Source organism: Stegostoma tigrinum, chromosome 8 (assembly GCF_030684315.1).
Source record: "Stegostoma tigrinum isolate sSteTig4 chromosome 8, sSteTig4.hap1, whole genome shotgun sequence".
Taxonomy (NCBI): domain Eukaryota; kingdom Metazoa; phylum Chordata; class Chondrichthyes; order Orectolobiformes; family Stegostomatidae; genus Stegostoma; species Stegostoma tigrinum.
The window spans coordinates 38939570-38960904 of NC_081361.1; the positions used below are offsets into that span (position 1 = coordinate 38939570).

Here is a 21335-nt window from a genome sequence, read left to right on the forward strand (position 1 = left end):
CCAATAAAATACTTTGGCCTGGAGATGCTTGGATTGTTATAAAAACATAACCAATCCAGCAGTGTTCTTCAGACAACATGCTCGCTTCTCCTTACCAGAACATAGAACATAGAAAAGTACAGCACAGTACAGGCCCTTCGGCCCACGATGTTGTGCCGTGAAATAATCCTAATCCAAAAATAAAATAACCTAACCTACATTCCCCTCAATTCACTGCTGTCCATGTGCATGTCCAGCAGTCGCTTAAATGTCACTAATGACTCTGCTTCCACGACTTCCACTGGTAAACTATTCCATGCGCTCACAACTCTCTGGGTGAAGAACCTCCCTCTGACGTCTCCTCTATACCTTCCTCCTAACACCTTAAAACTATGACCCCTTGTGGCAGTCAATGCTGCCCTGGGGAAAAGTCTCTGGCTATCGACTCTATCCATGCCTCTCATTACCTTGTACACCTCGATCAGGTCACCTCTCTTCCTCCTTCTCTCCAGAGAGAAAAGTCCGAGCTCAGACTTGCCTATTTGTGACTCCAAGCCTATCTTGGTGATGTTGATTCTTAACTGCCCTCCCAGATGACCTAACTAGCTATTCAGTTGTCTCAAACTGCTACTATTGTTTGAAGAAACTGGGCCATCATTCCCATCTGAGGAAATTAATATTGGACAGTAAATGTTGATTTTTCTGAAGATGCCATTTCTGAAAATGAGGAATTATGGATGGCTTTCATTAATGAAAATTCTAGTCTTTTTATTTTTATGGGAACAAGATATAAACTGGTAAGTATTTTAGAAGTGTAATGAACAGATTCATTAAGTAATTTGATGTTCTTCTGAATGATTATATTTCATAAAGTTGATGACATGAAATTGTATAAATTTCCATTTAACCTCTGATTTATGTTCTATTGTTTCAGAAATTTCTACCAAAGAATTTAGTTTTTATTTGAAGCTCCTTTTTTTTACTTCAACTTAAAAAAGTAAATAGGAATTTGATATTATTCTTAAGCATTGCAGTGGAAGACATCTCACTAGCTCTCGGGTTTTGCTGGAATGCATACCTAAAATTTTAATGGCTCTTCAAATTCCAATCAATCTGCCTTGAATTGTAAACTGTCCAATATATGATGGTTCCTTTTTTCACCTACATTAATAGTAATTATTGCTCATCCTTGTTCATTTTCTATGTCCTGCTTCTCTGCTAACAATATGAGCAGTAGAAATTATTTGGCCAAGCTAAGGAGCCCAAAAATGTGATGAAGATAAATGAACAACTGTAAAGAGGTAATCACAAGCCCAGGGTGCTTCAGCCATCCTGTCATTTTAAATTAGCTACATGCAAAATGCATTCTCTGTAACATTTCATCAACATAGCTGAGATTTATAGAGCACAGTCAAGATAGATAAATGACCCAAGATGCTTCATAGAAGCATAATTCATACACAAATGGATTTTTCCCTAAGCAAGAAAATAGCAGGAATGATGGCAAAAAAAAGACTTGGTCAAAATGGAGAGTTTAAATAGGGGATTTGGGGCAGAAATTCAAGTCCACAGGTGCAGATAGCTGGATATGCAGTCAGCTAATCTGGGGCACAGGAAAGGATGTTGTAATGAACTCTGGATACTAATTGCTAGGAGCTTGTGGTAAGAGTTGTTCTTTGCCATTGAACTTCCTTTCTGTGCTGAATCTTAGTGTCTGGCTAATTATCAAAGGATAAGCTACACGAGAGTCTTAACAAAAAGAGTTACATGCGTTACATAACGCGGTGCAGATCATTGCACGGCAGAAATAAGAATAATGACACTAACTAGTTTGTCATAATCAAAATTATCAGAAGCAATATATGTCAGTCTGTCTCCATCGGGACCTCAGAGAAAGCTAATTGATTCTCCAACTTAGACTTTGTGAACACATCAAGTTGGGTGTAACAGATACAACTCAGCATTAACTCTTTCAGAACAATTTCTTGCACAATCTTTCCCCACAAACGTTTTTCTCTATTGTACATTTTTGTATGTAGTTACTTTTATATTTACCACAACCCTCTCCTCCCGCAAGGCCCTGACTTCAGAAATGCAGGTGTTCATAAAGTTACAGTTTTCTTCCAGAAAGTATTGACTTCTGACTTGATAGGACTTGAAGACAGATCACCTTTTATTCTGAACCCCTGTAGCTCATTTCTCCATTGGAGGATCTTTTATCTCTTGGTAGGCTTCATGCAGGTTATCATTCATTCCTGTTTGGCCCATTGTTTGGCCCATCAGCTTAGTTGGAGAACCTTTAATCTCCTGATTTCCCTTCACAGATAAACTCTTGCCTGCTGACTCAAATAGTTGCTTCATGACATTTTCTTGAGGACCTTAAATCTCATGAATGTCCATCATAGAAGACAGCCACTCTGTTGAAGCACATGCTTTAGACCGTGTAGTGTTCTGGGTTTCTAGACAAGGTAATTGCTTTTTGGTTTGAAAAGGTTTTTTTTGCAGTATTTTCATTGTTCAGACCAGGCAATTTACTTGTTTTAACTCTGTCCTTAATTTGGGAACATTGGTTTGGCTTCCATGGAGTTCTGTGCTACTCATCTCCACTTTTTCAAGCAAGTCTTTACTCCCAATCTGTCAATACATCTGAATTCAAAAGGATTTCTATTTAAGCTTGATAATTAGGTTGGATGTCTTTGTTCATCCTCGTTAATTGTCTTTCTGGTGAGCTCCACACTTTCACGCACCCAGTCGTTTTGCTAGAAGCTTGCTTCTCACTCACTATTACCCTTGACACTGGCACTGGCACTGACAATTCTCTTTTCATAGACAGTGGATTGCAAGGTTCTTCAGTGACAATAGGAATGGAAAACGTTCATGGGTCCTAGAAAGCTGTGGGCAAACTTTCTGTTGATAGTATGAAACAGTCCTGATAAGGCAACACAAGATAGGTAATTTCAATGTTTTTTGAATTCTGTGATGAGCTTCAGAAGCCCAATGAAACCTTCTACTGGCTGCAGCTTTGCTGGTTGGTTGACACCTGTTGGTTTCCAAAAGTCAAATTCCTTCCACAATGGCAAGGTTGTTGAGACTAAGACATACGTGCAGGTTGAAAAGTGAAGAGCATTGATTTTGGACTGCATGTTCATTTGCAACATTTGTACACTGTTTGCTTTGCACTTTTAATGGTAGCATCTCTTTATACTTGGGAGAGATTACAGATGCACAGTGTTGTTTAATCCAAATCTCTCTATTGCAGTTTAAATTATGACTCACTCTTCAAATCTTTTAAGTTTGCCCCTCTGTCACCTTAAATAAACTGCACAACTTTTCTGATACTGAGGCCTTAATATAAATTACATCTCTAGCCTTTGCCCCACCTTCTGTCACTGTGCCTCATGGACCCTCCTTGCAACAGTGACATTTCTCATTACAAATGGGACTTGGCATTACTTTTTTTTCCTTCACAGCCTGCACTTTCCATTGTTATAGTAATGTGTTATCCTCCTTATCCTCAGGAGCTCCCAGTTACTTCCACAGAACCTTCTTCTCTAAGATCTCTGTCTTTTTCCATTCTGGCTAGCTGCTACCCTTTTTGCTAGCTCACACCATTTACCCTGCACCACTTACTGGCTTTGAGGTGAAATTTCTCTTTTATAGAGTAATGATTCAACCTCTGCTGCTCTCGTGAATGCTGCTACTTGTTGGCTTTCAGGCTTTAACTGTTCAATTACTGGCTTCTTAAAGTGATAATATTCTTAAAGTGCTAAATTCACATGAAAAAAAGAAAATTTCTTTTCTTCTGGGACAAATGAATTCTCTCCACAGCTGGTCTTGGACATGTGAGATGCCATAGAGGCAGCATAGGTAGTTAATGAGATGTATTTGTTGAAAAATAGTAAGAACTCTCACCAAGACTTGCACGGAAAGTCCCTCTGAAAAGCCTAATGCAGTTTGCACTCAGCCAAAGAAAAGTAACATTCAGCCTAATACTGCTAATGTAACAAATGTCCAAGGGAAACGTTACTTCCTAGCTACCTTTTCGTTCCAAGTAATAATAATGGATTATTATGCACATTGATGAAATTAAGTCTTCATAAAGTGTATGTGATAAGCCTTTATACCCTTTTCCTTAATAGCTGCAATTCTAATCTGCTGGGCCAGTGTCTTATTAAAGGTGCAGTGCTGTATGAAACCATTTGTTCCCTCTGTGATTAAGCACTGTAAAAGCTTAACCGTTTTACAAAATGGAATTTCCAAACTCGGTCCATTTTATAAATCTACCTTCCCAGTGTGACTGCTTATGGTTTGTATACTGACACGGACTTCATTCTTCCACCCCTATGGTCTCACTGATCACAGAGCTTGGAAGCATAAAGTAGAGGTCAATTGTATGAGGACACAAGTCACACCATGTGGAAATCTAATGTGAAATTTAATCCAGTAATGTACATAAAAGTACTCATAAGCGCTATAGGTTTGTCTTAATCTCAAAGATGTATTGCTGTCAAGCCATACTTCTTCCTGAACAGTCTCTAAGCTCGCAGAGGTTATTTTGATCAAAATTCTACAACGCTGTCCCCCATGTCTACAGAACATAAAACATCAGCCTCCAAAATGTGACTGGCACACTACTCTTTAAAGTAATTAAAGGATGCAGTAGCTTAAATTACAATTACTGACCGTGAGGGGTATGTTCCTTTGTTGCTTAATCAATATTTCTTGAAGAAGTTGTCTGCATCATTGATGCTATATTTTCTGTGGGCTTTTGTTCGTTATTTAGTCTGCACGTAACATGATAGGTTTGATATATCGTGTGTGACATAAAGAAAGCAGCCACAGGCTAAAGAAAAGGAATAACATTTTTTTGTCTTATTGCATTATCTACTTGCAGACTATTGTTTGTGTTTTGATTGGTATCCTAACAGCAGGCTATTTATAATTAAGGCCTGATGCTTTGATGCTTCTTCAGAAAAGCCTAAAGGTTTTAAAAGCTTTGAAGTTTCAGTCTTAACATGTTGCAGGACAACAGATTAAATTCACAGCTTTCAAATAGATTAAGTTGTTTTTGATTTTTAATGATCATCATCAATAAAAGTCAGCACAACTTTAAAGTTAACCTGTAATTGAAATATGTCTAATGGGTTTATTCCTCGAGCAGAGTGCATACTTTCATTCAGTCACTTTTCACATCACTGCTAATCATTGATATTTTAGATATGTTCTAACCAACCTGTTCAGAGTTGCTGTTACTCACCTCTGGAGCAGGTGGGACCTGAACCCAAATATTTTATCCTTGAATGAATTAGCAAAGCTTTTTCATCAAAAACAGTGTTCTAATAAAAAGCTACCATCCTCTCCAGGACACATCTGCTCTGACTTGGGAGTACAAAATCCTGAAATTGTTTACCTCACAATACTGTGGATGTTCCAGAGGTTCAAGAAGTTGGTGGTATGATTAGGGATGAATAATAAATGCCAGCCTTGCTAGAAATGTCACATCTCATAAACAAATAAATTTTAAAGTTTCAGGTTCTTCAAGTACGTAATTGCGCCTTTAGCACATCAGTTAAATTCCCAGCATTGACCATTCACCTCAACGAGCATCTAATAATTGGCAATCATAGTGGATGGGAGAGATTCAAGGTGTGGTATATAATGGAAATTATTGGTGTTTCCCCTACCAAATAGAGAGACAATAAGTGCCCTACATTATTTTGGAATGCAACCTCCCCACACCCCGTAATAGGTATCACCCATGCATTTAAGTGAACAGTGCCGAGCCTACCCCTAGATTGAGAACCCCAAAGCAGAAGCCACATCCATTTCGTGCTGCCAGCCAATTTGGAAGCTCTGTTTAACAACAGCGCCACCAGGGAGGCAGTGGCTACTGCTAGTACAACAGCCATCCCACATTCAGTGTCATTCCTGAATCCCAGGCCCTAGCAGAGTGATTATGGGAGGATGGTGGTTCATGGCACGGGAGTCAAAGGGAGGTTGGTTCAAAGTGCCTTTTGACAAGGGACCTAGCAGCTGCAAACAACCCAGCATATTGAATACCAAGTTCTGGATTAATTTCAGGGATGGCAGGATCAGGCTCTTAAGTCTGCATCAATCGCTGAATTTTAAAGCCTCAATTGATGGCGGAGCAGGAATGTCATCAATGGGCCTTCATTTCATTGACTCAATGATCGTGGAGGTTGGGAATATGGCAGAGTTCCCACTGGGCACCCTCCTACCTGATTAAATCCCCACCACCACTAAACGTACCAAGGGGTGAGCGTGATGTTGTGACCGAACATTGTCTTAATTAATTTCATGAAAGAATGGCTGAGAATGACAACCAACAACAACCCTGATTTCTATCCAACAGGTTCTTGCACAACATGTTTAGGTATTTGTGAGAGAGAGAAAAAAAGAATGGGACAACAGGCAGGATTTGCTTTGGCTGTCATTAATCCACAGACACACCAATATTTAGGTTTGGTAATCAGGCTTATGTATAAAGGAGGACCTCTTTGCTGAATTACTAAAAAAAATCCTGCTGAAGTGGATCTTATTTAGTAAAATACAGGAACATAAGAGACTGCTGTTCATTGCTATGTAATATTTCAAAACACAATGAGAATAGTGTTTCATTAGATAGCTCTTCGCTTCGAATCCATTCAATGTTAACGCGAGTTTGAATTAGCCACATGTATTTTGAATATTTGAGCCAAGAGCTTGTTCATCAGTAATCCAGATGCAAACCACTTTGCTGCATTCCTTTCCTCACCTGCCTTTGGTTTGCCTACCGAGTGCAGAGCTATGTCAGTAGTTGGGAAGCAGGTAGGAAGCTTTCAGCTGTAACCGAGTTTGTGAAGGCACGTGGACAAATGAATTAGAGTGAGGTGTGACTCCTGACTTATTTAGGCTACTTGGCAGGTGAGTTATGGGGTTGAGGTACAATGAACAGTATAGTGAGGCCAGTGGCGCAGCTGATGAGATTTGAAATTTGAAGACTCATTCACTAAACTTGATCACTCTGCGAGGTCATTTAACCTATCCCAAAATTGCATCCAAGTCCTTGGGGCTTTACTCCTGGATTTGACTGTCATGGCTGTCTAGGTTGACTGTATGGGATGCTCCAGCCCTCTGGCCTTCCGTGAATACTTTGAACCTGCGATACCATAACCCCCAGTGCACCATCTGAAAACCTTAGAACTTGCACTCTCACTTGTTGTACCATTAATCAACATTCACTGAACAGACTTGTCACACAAAGATGCCTCTGCTAATTACCATGTAGTTCCTGTATAAGGGATGCTAGCGAGGTTTAAACAGTTGTAAGCTGAGAGCTAGCCACTCGCAATAATGTCCCCCTGCAAAAGGAATCTTCATAAGAAATAGCATGCAGCTAACACTAGCTGCATGCTACAAAAATGTAAAAGAGCAGGCATCATGAAGTTGTCGTGGTGCATGTATTGCAGATTGAAGCCACAATCTCTGTGCCTGGTTCCAGTTTCAATGTAATTCACTGCTTCTTTGACCCCAAGAAACATAGCTTAATTTTAAAACCCTTCTCAAAGTCCCACAGAGAGGTGTGACTTGTGGATAATCAGCGAGGTGGTTAAGTCAGTCTTAGGCTGGGCTGACATGCAGCTTGATATCCTTTAAACCTGTGCACAAGACAGCAGAAACTCAAGTTGCACCAACTGTCATTTAGATGGGAAGTAGTGCAATCTTTTGCACTGATTTAGCGTGAATTACCAGCAGAAGCTGGCAAAAAATCCTTGTGCAGATCAAAATACTTCTGATCTTACATATCTTATGGTATTTACAGAGATAGTAAGACTGCTGATGCTGGAGAATCTGAGATAACAAGGTGTAGAGCTGGATGAACACAGCAGGCCAAGCAGCATCAGAGGAGCAGGAAGGCTGATGCCTCAGGCCTAGACCGTTCCTCAGAAAATGAGGAAGGGTCTGGGCCTGAGGAGTCAGCCTTCCTGCTCCTCTGATGCTGCTTGGCCTGCTGTGCTCATCCAGCTCTACACCTTGTTATCGCATTGTATTTACACATTGGTTTGGGACTGAGATATGTACGTATATGAGGTGTAAGGTGTTTAAATCCTATCCTAAACAGTTATCTCACCTTTTGAGATTTTCCCAGTGATTCCCGTAATTGTTAACATTGCTATTTCAAATGTAGGAATTTAGAAGAAGTTGGTGGAGCAAAAAGTTGACTTACAAGTTGCCAACAATTTACTCCTCACAATCAACATTGAATCAAATAACCACATCATCTTTTAAGAGTCTTTTGAAATATATAAGTTTTGCTGTGACGCATAGTCCAACTCACTACTAACTGTAAAATAGGAATCCTGAGCGTAAACTCACCTGAACCTAATCTTTGGTACGATGCGATCATTCAAATTGTGCTGCTGCACATACACAGACATGCAGACGTTGTGTTGCTGTAAAGTTGTCCAAAGTTATATTTCGAGCTGCTGGAGAAGCTTTTCAGTTAGCAGCAAGTTGCAGTTCTTCCCAGAGATTTCCCTAAGTAAGCTTCCCTCCTCCAACCATTAATGTTCGATTTACATTCACGCTGGGTGACAACTAGAGCTGGCTCTTTGTTGTCTGCCAGTTTACAAGTGTTGCATTTCTCTGGTATTTGCATACTTTGATTAATGAACATCTGGTGTTGCAGTGTCATAGGGGAAAAGCTGGATGCCAAACAGTTCATTATCTTCTATTATTTTACAATCTATTAAAATCTCTGGCTTCAACAAGCATCTCCTGACAAAGTTAGTTTATTAGAAAGAGCTTGTTAATATCACATTGCTCTCCTACTGTTTCAGATACTTCAAACTGATGTTAATGTAGCATCTTGTTTTGTTGTGTAGTAGTATTTTGTACATGGTATTTCTAAAAAACATAACTTAAAATGTGATGGAGAAAAATACCACAGGCATTTAAATCTATTACCAATGTATTGTGGTAAAATAAATTTTCAAATATAACTTATTTACTTACTAAGCACACCGCCCAGCAGATGGTGTATGTGATGGTGAGGAGGATTATTTGCAGCTTCTCCTCAGCATGAAATAGGGCAGTAGGAGAACGGAATCATTGCTGTGTTGGGTTTTTTTCAATTGTACAGATTTCACAGAATCATAGAATCCCTACAGTGTGGAAGCAGGCCATTTGGCCCCCTGAGTCCACATCAATCCTCCAAACAGCATTCCACCCAGATCCACCCCCCAACCCTATCCCTGTGATCCTGCATTTCCCACAGCTAATCTACCTTGCCTGCATATCCCAGGACACAACAGGCAATACAGCATGGCCAATCCATCTGACCCACACACCTTTGCACTGTGGGAGGAAACCAAAACACTCAGAGGAAATCCACGCAGACACAGGGAGAATGTGCAAACGGCACACAGACTGTCATCTGAGAGTGAAATTGAGCCCAGGTCTCTGGCACTGTGAGGCAGCAGTGCTAACCACTGAGCCACCACATCGCCCCAAATTTTAGCCGCCTCCGAACAGTGTGAGCCTGTAGGAGTAACTCATTCTGTGCCATGCCAGCCCCTTTTCCCTCCAACATATTGTCACACATCGCCTAGTGGAAAATTTTACAGACACAATTTGGCCACTTTTATTTTGCATGGACGGCATAATCATTTATCCAACGTCAAAGTTATTCTCACTCTGTCTGTCCCACGAGTCAGAAATATTATCCAAGAGCATTTTATGGTTAGTTGCCAGAGGTCTGAATTCCCATATCTTACTAGTGTCAAGAATGGATGCCAAGATTTATCATTAACCTTGTTGGTCAACAGAGTGATTCAGAATGAACTTCCATTGCACAGAAAGACCAAAATACTGCTGTTGTCCTTCCTGTGTCATATGTGGAATGAGGTTTTCTTAAAGTTTTTCATATTGATTGAAATCACAACTCCTCCCCATCCCCACCCCTCCCCATTGAAGTGATTCTATCCTCTATCATTGAATTGATCTCTCCAGATCAGGCAGGAGACACCAACAGGATACACAGGAGTTTTGCCTCAGGTCACATGTTGGGGCAAGAATTCATTTCATTTAACTTCTTGCCCTTACTATCCCAAAAAAATTGCTTCTGAATTAGCATTGGCGATCTCATTTAAAGTAGAAATTTTGCTGTGAAGCAATTTTTTTCAGACATCTGTATATTTCTTTTGACAAATGGCATCAATGCCTTGCATTGTTTCATTGTGCCTAATGCTCACTTTGGTCAAATCATTTTGCCCTTCCACCCTTTGCTCATCAAAGAAATTAATATAAATTTACATAGAAATGACAGTATAGAAACAGGTCATTAAGCCCAACAGGTGCATGCCAATGCTTATTAGAACATTTAAAAATAAGAGCAGGATTAGTCAATCTTCACCATCTCTTCCCCCCCCCACGCCTGCTTTACCAGTCAATAAGATTGTGGCTAATCTATCTGGAGCCTTAAATCCACTCCCCACCCCCAATAACCCTTGACAATCAGAAACCTGTCAAAGTCTGCCTTAAGTATATTCAATGACTCAACCTTTCCGCTTTCTGGGGACGTGAATCTAAATACTAATGAGATACCTGAGAGAGAAAAAAAATACTTCATGGATGTGAGTTTGCTCGCTGAGCTGGAAGGTTAGTTTTCAGACGTTTCGTCACCATTCTAGGTAACATCATCAGTGAGCCTCCGATGAAGCTTCGTCGGAGGCTCACTGATGATGTTACCTAGAATGGTGACGAAACGTCTGAAAACTAACCTTCCAGCTCAGTGAGCAAACTCACATCCAGAACCTCAACCTGAGCTACAAATCTTCTCAAAACTCACTAAAATACTTTATCTTAAAGAGGAGACTGATAATCTTCAACCTGTACTCCCTAGTTCTAGTATACCCTCAACACATGTGCCTTCCTACCTTCTTTCACCTTGCCGGTGGCTATTACCTTCTATTCCTTTCACCCTTATCTAGATAGCCCCCCCAAATACATCAATGCCGTTCCCCTCACCCACTCTGTGCAGTTGCCTGTTTCACATTGTAATTATCAATAACTTATCAATGATTTGGGGCAGCATGGTGGCTCAGTGGTTAGCACAGCTGCCTCACAGTGCCAGGGACCTGGGTTTGATTCCACCCTCGGGCCACTGTCTGTGTGGAGTTTGTACAATCTCCTTGTGGGTTTCTTCCTGGTGCTCTGGTTTCCTCCTACAGTCCAAAGATGTGCAGGGTAGGTAGACTGGCCATGCTAAATTGCCCCTAGATTTCAGGGATACGTAGATTAGGTGTGTAAAAGGGGGATGGCTCTGAGTGGGATGCTCAGAGGCTCGGTGTGGACTTGTGTGGAAACAGTCCCTTTGGCCCAACTGTAGGGATTTTGTGATCTTCTGTTTTATGATAAGAGAAAAAGAAACAGACAGGATTATGAAAGATATTATGTCTGGGTAATATAGTATAAACTGCAGCCCTTAAAACAATCAAATATAAAGCCCACAGGTTATGGCTCCTTCATCCAAATGCTTGAGGTAGCACATTGAGTATTGCCCCACCAGTAAACCAGGCTTCCCACTGTCAGATTCCATCAAGTTAAGCATCATTAACTTATAGATTCATACTTAACGTACCCACCTTGAAAATAGTCATATCCCAACGCAAAGAATGAGCGACACCACAAGTCCCCTGAAATTGTATACAAGTGAATCAATCAGCATGCCAACTCTGTCCTGATGCATGTTGGTAGCATCATTAACATAGTTTTCAAAATTAAATTGCTGTAATTTGATTGATGCCTTTGGGTGCTGGTTTCACTGTCATCATTGTTTATACTGATCTATTCCAGGGGAAAAAAATAGTTGGCCTGCCTCTGAAATTCTCCAGGCTTGCAGTTAAAACTAAAGATTCTACTCATCATATTTACTCAATAAAAAATTCCAGTCTGCCTTGTTTTTAATTGCAAATCCTGCTCCAGGGACTGGCTTGCTTGCTTAAGAGACAGCAATGTTCCATTCACCACTGAACATACTGCAGTCAATTATGGTAATGAATTGTCAATAAATATAAAAATTTAATATAGTCGGCTCGGAGTGAGTGGCAGATATGGACTTGCCTCACAGACAAATCTGCTACCACTGCAAATATTAAGTGCACCTGAAAGCTGCTGGCTCGCAGACGAGTCTGTAAGGACCTACAGCACAGCACAGCACAGGGAGTTAAAGAGCCCAGGGGTCAGATCCCACGTGATAATATGTGTATTTCGAGACGTCATCTACCCGAATATTGTATAGATGCTTCACAATTAAGATTAAAGATCTAAATTCAAAATTAACGAGAGGAAGGTAATTTGGAATTCCTCTTAGAAAATACTAGTTCCTAATGAGGTTCTCCTTTAACAAGTACTGTGCACTTGATGTCTGATTGCTAGGATTAAATAAGGGTTGTGGGAAACCATCATACCACATGAAATGGCTTTGGTCTGTATCCTTCATTAATCTGTGCTTCATTGTTAAACCACAAAACTCAAGAGTAAGCACTTATCTCCTAGCTCGGAGATTAAACTGCATTTCATTTTCAATGTGGTCACATCTGAAATTTGAAGCAGCGAACATAAAGCTGATTCCTCGGAATAAAACTGGCGTGGTGAATTGTAAATTATAAAGATCAGTTTGTTTCTATGTTTTCCAGGTGGATTTTTCTGTAATCGCCTCACAGGCAGGGAGCACTCTCAATAATCTCATGAGTCACGCTCAGGAGCTTGTGCTGAAACTTCGCTCGTTGCAGCTTGATCAGCGAGAGTTCGTGTGCCTCAAGTTCCTTGTGCTCTTCAGTCTTGGTAAGGGTCTTATTTTTCTGGCATTCAACCTAATTTTATTTCACTCTGCCTGGTAGCTGGACTCCCTGAACTAAAGCAACAAAATTAGTTGGCTCCGAGGTTAAAAATTTATGGGCAGTTATGGAAGCAGCTGCTCTGTCAATCACAGGCGCGGAGAAAAGGCGTGGGACAACATGGTCCTACACATCGTAGAATCTGCAAGGTGGTACTGTTACGAAGAAAACAGGGTAATCTTTGAAATGATTGGGGAACACGATTTTATAGCCTTTTCAAGGGAAATGAAAACTGAATTTGGATCCTCCATAGTGATATTCCAGAATCAATGCACATCTATTTGTGAAATACGTCGGTCACTTTTTTTTTCCACTGATATTTTAACAAGTACCTATATTCCTGAGAATAACAGGTGCGTGTGTTAACAGACAGAAATCTTACTGAGTTGCCAAGATGACGTTAAAAATTTTAAGAATGAGAAATTCTCCATCGAGTTAAGTGACTGCTCTATACACCGCATACAGAAGATGTATGTGAACATTGGATCAACTGTTCATTTTGCACGCTGATACTTTCATTCATATCAAACTTGTGTAAGTGAAACCTGGGCACTGTTGTGACTTATCCACTACCGTTTGTTGCCCAGGTGAAAATTCTATACACCATACATGACAATTGTTGGGCAATTTTATTTTCTTTACATTGCTGTTTTTGTTTTTGAGTATGACTGTGATAATAGCTATCGATGGCAGAATGTGAGTACCATAACATAGTTAGATCTATAAATTTTTTTTTAACAATCAAATCATTAACACCACAATGCAAGTTTCACAAGTGATTTATTGACAGTGATACACTCACATTCATCATCTTGAAAATAACAGTGCGGTATATTTGCAAGCGTGCATAATGTTATCAATATATAGATCTGCGTAAATGTTAGATTTAAAAATGTTGCTTTCACCACAGTGCTGGGCACCCGACATTACGAAGTATCACAATGATTTTAGTTGCCCCTTCCAAGGAGAGATTTTGAAGCCTCCCACCTGATGGATAGTGCCATGCTGCTCCCCAATAACTATGCCTGTTGTTAGATTGCCTGGGTTATCAAAATATATGGTCATGAAGTGAGGGAACATCCACATTATATATTTCAGTTGGAATCCTGTGATGCCCAAAAGGACCCTCATGTTATTTTAGCACTGAAGTGGGTGGAGTGAGCATCAGTAATCGGTGGCCAAGTCATTGAAGACCCTGATGTAACTTTTTAGCCTGTATTTTTGGTGGGTCAAGAGGAGCAGGAGTGCTTGGCTCAAGACCATCAAAAGATTTAAAATTAAACAGGATGTGAGGAAAGACATATGTAAGGGACTCCTCTATTCTTTCTTTAATAGCATCCCTTTCACTAATCCTGTGATAATGGGAACTGCAGATGCTGGAGAATCCAAGATAATAAAATGTGAGGCTGGATGAAGACAGCAGGCCCAGCAGCATCTCGGGAGCATAAAAGCTGACGTTTTGGGCCTAGACCCTTCATCAGAGAGGGGGATGGGGTGAGGGTTCTGGAATAAATAGGGAGAGAGGGGGAGGCAGACCGAAAATGGAGAGAAAAGAAGATAGGTGGAGAGGAGAGTATAGGTAGGGAGGGGATAGGTCAGTCCAGGGAAGATGGACAGGTCAAGGAGGTGGGATGAGGTTAGTAGGTAGGAGATGGAGGTGCGGCTTGGGGTGGGAGGAAGGGATGGGTGAGAGTTAGAACAGGTTAGGGAGGCAGAGACAGGTTGGACTGGTTTTGGGATGCAGTGGGTGGAGGGGAAGAGCTGGGCTGGTTGTGTGGTGCAGTGGGGGGAGGGGACGAACTGGGCTCGTTTTGGGATGCGGTGGGAGAAGGGGAGCTTTTGAAGCTGGTGAAGTCCACATTGATACCATTGGGCTGCAGGGTTCCCAAGTGGAATATGAGTTGCTGTTCCTGCAACCTTCGGGTGGCATCATTGTGGCACGCCAGGAGGCCCATGATGGACATGTCATCTAAGGAATGGGAGGGGGAGTGGAAATGGTTTGCGACTGGGAGGCGCAGTTGTTTATTGCGAACCGAGCGGAGGTGTTCTGCAAAGCGGTCCCCAAGCCTCCGCTTGGTTTCCCCAATGTAGAGGAAGCCGCACCGGGTACAGTGGATGCAGTATACCACATTGGCAGATGTGCAGGTGAAGCTCTGCTTAATGTGGAAAGTCATCTTGGGGCCTGAGATAGGGGTGAGGGAGGAGGTGTGGGGGCAAGTCTAGCATTTCCTGCGGTTGCAGGGGAAGGTGCCGGGTGTGGTGGGGTTGGAGGGCAGTGTGGAGCGAACAAGGGAGTCACGGAGAGAGTGGTCTCTCCGGAAAGCAGACAGGAGTGGGGACTGAAAAATGTCTTGGGTGGTGGAGTCGGATTGTAGATGGCGGTAGTGTCGGAGGATGATGCGTTGTATCCGGAGGTTGGTGGGGTGGTGTGTGAGAACGAGGGGGATCCGGTTGGGGCGGGGTGTGAGGGATGTGTTGCGGGAAATGCCGGAGACGCGGTCAAGGGCCTTCTCGACCACTGTCGGGGGAAAGTTGCGGTCCTTGAAGAACTTGGACATCTGGGATGTGCGGGAGTGGAATGCCTCATCGTGGGAGCAGATGCAGCGGAGGCGGAGGAATTGGGAATGGGGGATGGAATTTTTGCAGGAGGGTGGGTGGGAGGAGGTGTATTCTAGGTAGCTGTGGGAGTCGGTGGGCTTGAAATGGACATCAGTTAGACATTTTTCCATCCCCACCCCTGTCTGCTTTCCAGAGAGACCACACTCTCTGTGACTCCCTCGTTCGCTCCACACTACCCTCCAACCCCACCACACCCGGCACCTTCCCCTGCAACCGCAGGAAATGCCACACTTGCCCCCACACCTCCTCCCTCACCCCTATCCCAGGCCCCCAGATGACTTTGCACAATAAGCAGAGCTTCACCTGCACATCTGCCAATGTGGTATACTGCATCCACTGTACCCGGTGTGGCTTCCTCTACATTGGGGAAACCAAGCGGAGGCTTGGGGACCGCTTTGCAGAACACCTCCGCTCAGTTCGCAATAAACAACTGCACCTCCCAGTCGCAAACCATTTCCACTCCCCCTCCCATTTTTTAGATGACATGTCCATCATGGGCCTCCTGCAGTGCCACAATGATGCCACCCGAAGGTTGCAGGAACAGCAACTCGTATTCCGCTTGCGAACCCTGCAGCCCAATGGTATCAATGTGGACTTCACCAGCTTCAAAAGCTCCCCGTCCCCCACCGCATCCCAAAACCAGCCCAGTTCGTCCCCTCCCCCCACTGCAGCACACAATCAGCCCAGCTCTTCCTCTCCACCCACTGCATCCCAAAACCAGTCCAACCTCTCTCTGCCTCCCTAACCTGTTCTTCCTCTCACCCAGCCCTTCCTTCCACCCCAAGCCGCACCTCCATCTCCTACCTACCAACCTCCTTGACCTGTCCGTCTTCCCTGGACTGACCTATCCCCTCTCTACCTCCCCACCTATACTCTCCTCTCCATCTATCTTCTTTTCTCTCCATCTTCGGTCCGCCTCCCCCTCTGTCCCTATTTATTCCAAAACTCTCACTCCATCCCCCTCTCTGAAGGGTCTAGGCCCGAAATGTCAGCTTTTGTGCTCCTGAGATGCTGCTGGGCCTGCTGTGTTCATCCAACCTCACATTTTATTACCTTTCACTAATCCTGATGCTGCTTCATCATTTCCCTCCCAAAATCTCTTCCAGTTGTCAGAATCTCCCTCAATTGTTGCTTTCACTTACACACTGTTCTTGCAGCTTACTACTTTTTAGATAATTGACTCTATTGTTAACTCAGAAAATAATTTGAAGAGAAAATGCGAAAAAAAAACTACTTTTGGAATACTGCATTCAATTCTGGTCACCCTGCTATAGGAAAGATTTTGTTAAACTTGAAAGGGTGCAGAACAGATTGACGAGGATTTTGCCAAGGTTGGAGGGTTTGAGCTACAGTGAGAGGCTGAATCAGCTGGGGTATTTTCCTTGGAGCATCAGAGGGGTGACATTATAGAAGCTTATAAAATCATGAGGGGCATAGATAGGGTGAATGGCAAAGGATTCTTTTTCCAGGGTAGGGAACTCCAAAACTAAATGGCATAGGTTTAAGATGAAAGGGGAAAGATTTAAATGTGACCTAAGGGGCAACTTTTTCATGCAGAGGGTGGTACATTAATGGAATGAGCTGCCAGAGGAATTGGTGAAGGCTGGGACAAAACAACATTTGAAGAGCATCAGAATGAGTATGTGAATAGGAAGAATTTAGAGGGATGCAGGCCAAATACTGAAAAGTGGTGCTAGACTAATTTAGGATATCTGGTCTGCATGGACAAGTGGGACCAAAAGATCCATTTTCATGCTGTACAACTCTATGACTCTAATTCTTCCAGTCTGCCTGCATGACTGAACAGTGCGTCCCTCCTAATAGTTAGATCTTGATTGTCAGCCAATTCCTATTTTATATTTAATTATGATATGGCCAAGCGAGTTTGTACTTTGTTTGTATTTTGAAATCAGCCCTATGTATAATATTGCTTTGAGAAAACTAAATCTATGGGAGAAATGCTTGCAAGGAGTAAAGGTGATATGCTTTGTAAAGTGGTCGGGCACCTTTTTCCTCCATAACGGGTAATTCTCATGGGGCAGCAATGCAGAAAGTTTCTTATTCAATGTTATGGGTTGCTTGGTTGGAGAAGTGAAATATGGCACTAAATACATCATGTGGGCACTTAGCCAATGATCATTTTAGTCACTGCTGAGGAGGAGAAAGTAAATCTTCGTAAAGGTGATCACTGTGTGAAAATAGGGCTGTGAGTAGAAGATATAAGTATTGAAAAGTCTAGTAAACATTAAGGGATTTTGGGAAGCCTGCAGAGAACATTGATCCTTGATGGTGCACACAGTTACTACAGCTAATGCGGATACTTCGATAAATCACCCAACTAAATTCCCAAAATTTTCTCACGAGAGAGAAATAGAATTATCAGTCATGGTTAACTGCCCCTATCAATGAGTTGTTCAATCCATTAAGATTCTGAGCCATTAACAGTGACACTCATGCAAATTTAGTTCATTCTTTCCTGCAGACAAACTGTCCATTGCAATAAATGCTGACTAGAGAGACAGACTGGCACACTGACTGTGTCCCTTCAAGTCTGCGACTTGTATTCAACACAGCCCAGAAAAATGAGATTGAAGTCCATTCACTCAGCCATCTGTACAGGCACCCAGTGAAATGGATTTGAGAGGCCTCAACCAGCTTGCCTATGAGCAATGGATGGAGAGTCAAAGCATAAATTGTCATAGTGTCTCATTCGCAGGTTGGCTGGTGCAGGAAGCAAAAATGAAACGTCAGGGCAGGGGTGGGCTGGGGTTAAGGCGAGCTTTTGAGATAGCACAGAAGATAATTCATTCTGCACCCGCTCTTACTCTATCTGATCCTAGTGCATGATGCTGACATTGAGAGGGATATGTATCTTATGAATCTCTGATATCCCTTGCTTCTGTGAGGCAAAAAAAAATCAGCAGCAAATTCTGTAGTAGACATCCCAATGTCAGAAAGAATTGAAGTCCTGAGTTAGAATGCCTTTCCACTACCCATTCATCACTTACACTGGATGTGAAGCAGGTAAGAGAAATGATTTGGTATTGATTCTCTCTATATAGACATTCTTTACTTAATCAAATATTTAGGTGGAATACTGATGTACATCTCGCATATGAACAATGTAAAATGAGGTTTCAGCATTCCATCAATACCTGTTTCATGTATTAGCTTGGATCAGGTAAAAGAATGGGACATCTGAAATATTATAAGAAACAGAAGCACTAATGTTATGTGTTATCATATTTTGGGCAGCAGGATTTGCAGTCCAATCCACAGGCTGCAAAAATTCTTTTGAATCCATTTGCAAAAGAACTCTGTACTTGGGTTTGCATGCATGTGCAGAGTATTGAAGTTATTCTGCATTGAGCAAGTGATATGTGCAAGACTTCTCACTGTCTTAAACCTTGTGATTTTAGTGTGTCCAGAACTCAGAATCTTAACCTTGTTGTCCAGTGATTTGACATTACTGTTACTTTCCATCACTGCATAAGCAGCTATTTAAAGATAACTATATACTTGCAGTGCATGTATCAATGTTGTGTATCAGAGAATTTAATCTTTAAAATTCATTCATGGCAAGGCCAGCCATTTTATTGGCTATCTCTAACATCCATGGTGAGCTGTCTTCTTCAGCCACTGTAGTCTGTGTTGAAGCTCCTCACGATGCTGTTAGACGGTGAGCTCCAAGATTTTGACTCAGTGACAGTGAATGAACAGTAATATATTTCCACATCAGAATGAGATTGGCTTAGAGGGAACATCAAGTTGATGTCTGTTCCCATGGACAGCAACCCTTGACCTTCCTGGTGTAAGAGTTAGTGGGTTTGGTGCCCACATGGTTCCATAATCACATTACATCGATTTTATTTTTTCTGTTTAAAATCTGTTGAACAAAAGGCTAAGCTGAGATATTATGGAATTCTAACAAGTACAATTTTAAGATCCTGCAATGTTCATAGAAGACTCCAGAACTAGCATCACATGTGACTGAATATTTTCTAGCCCTTTGATATCTTTCATTTGACTCTTTGTCAAAGCATTATATTCAGATGCTACAAACTAAACCTAGGAGCAAATGATTTATGTTAGTATTATGACTGATTTGGAAAAAGTAGACTTTAATGTTGTAAATTGCATAAGAGAAAGCGGTCTCTGCATAATATGAGAAATGTTTGATTTTCTTTAACAATGATCATTTTCAACTTTTAATGCATCAAGCAAGCTTCCTTTCTTTTTAAGTTAAGTGTAAGGAAACATGCCTGGCGTGTACTTTTGAGGTTTCATAAATGTTTGGAGAGGTGAGGTTTTAATTTCAGGGATAAATCCCTCTCTCTTCCTCCAGTAGTTTATTAAAGAACAATGATGGCTGCAGGTCAGAGGGAGCTGAAACATTGACATATTTAGATTAATCACGAAATTGAAAAACCGGATGAGGTAGGTCATTGAACAAGGTTCTGAATATCATCTGCAGTGGTGAAAAGTTGGATTGCCCACCAACATCAATTTGGAGAGAGAGTTGTGACAGTGAGGTTTCATTAGATGTGTAGAAGGATGACTAAAGTGCAGTACTTCATGTAATTCAGGTAAAGTGACTTTTTCATAGACTGGTCAATGATTGGTCACAGGCTGGTGCACACACCTGACAGCCTGTGCATGTGCAGGATGAATGCCTTAAGTTTTAAAGGTCATTTGCTCTTGCTCTGAATGATAAATTTTATGTCAGAAGCACAGCATTCTCTGCCTTATTATTGATGGTACAGATTTACCTCTTAACAAGACTGCTTATTGTAAAGGCACTGACTTTAGTTTATCATCTACAATGTAAATGAGTGGGCCAGAGGAATGCTAATGCATAACCTAGAGTCATTTCACTATTTGACATATATAATTGTTTGTATTCTAATACTGAATTATTGTGATGGATTAACTGTTCCACACAATAAGCAAATTTAATACTTTAACCATCAAACCAGAGTTGTGCTCAGGAAATATAACTAAGTCATTAACCATGCTCCCTTGCCTGTTTAAATTCGATGTTCTATAAGCACCGCTTGGCTATGTCAGAAGTTGCTACAAGGTACATGGCATCCATTTAGCAGAAAGCACTCCAGGAGGAGTCTAAGATGTGAAGCCCATAGAATTGCCGTGAATTTTACAGCAGAGAAGCTGCCATTTTACTAAATAGGCCAAATATGAGTTTCCTTTTACTTCATCTCATTCTTTCACCATATTCTTCAATTTTTTTTTCTCCCTTGTGTACTTATCCAGATTCCCTTTAAATGTATCGATGCAATTCACTTCAGCTGCTGCATAAGATAGTTCTTCATTTGCCAAGTAAAGCCGTTGCTTCTAAAATCATTGGATTTATTACAGACTATATTACATTTCTAGTCCTTATTTTTGGATTCACGACAAACATGGTATTTCAAGTACAGAGGTGCCTGTAAGTCAGTCATAAATTTACTGCTGCATTAAACATTTTAAAGCTAAGAGCCAGAAATGAAAACAATTTAATGTCTTTATTGTGATTACCATGGAAACCATAGTGAAGAGTTCACGTCAGTTGTAAACTCTAGACTGATTCAACAACAAGAATTTACCCAGCACCTTTTTGACAGAATAAAATGTCCAAAAGCCCTTGGCAAAATAAGCCACTTGAAGACAATATTAGAGCAAATGGAGAAAATGATTAGATCAACAAAGAGAATCTTTAAGAAGCACCTTTTAAAGGACAAAAGAAATATAGAGGTGTTTAGGCAGTGGATCCCAGAGCTTAGGGTCTAGACAGTTGATGCATGTTTACCAGTGATGGGGCAATTAAATATGGAATGTTCA

General features: G+C 41.4%; 1 protein-coding gene across 7 annotated transcripts in view; it reads left to right on the top strand.

The window, feature by feature from the left end:
- nr5a2 (nuclear receptor subfamily 5, group A, member 2) overlaps positions 1-21335 on the top strand; it is a 191002-nt gene that overhangs the window by 115124 nt on the left and 54543 nt on the right. For all 7 annotated transcript variants that reach the window (XM_048539962.2, XM_048539965.2, XM_048539961.2 and 4 more), the window contains one exon: positions 12678-12825. In XM_048539962.2, coding sequence (XP_048395919.1) covers positions 12678-12825 — 148 coding nt within the window. The remainder of the gene's footprint in view (positions 1-12677; positions 12826-21335) is intronic.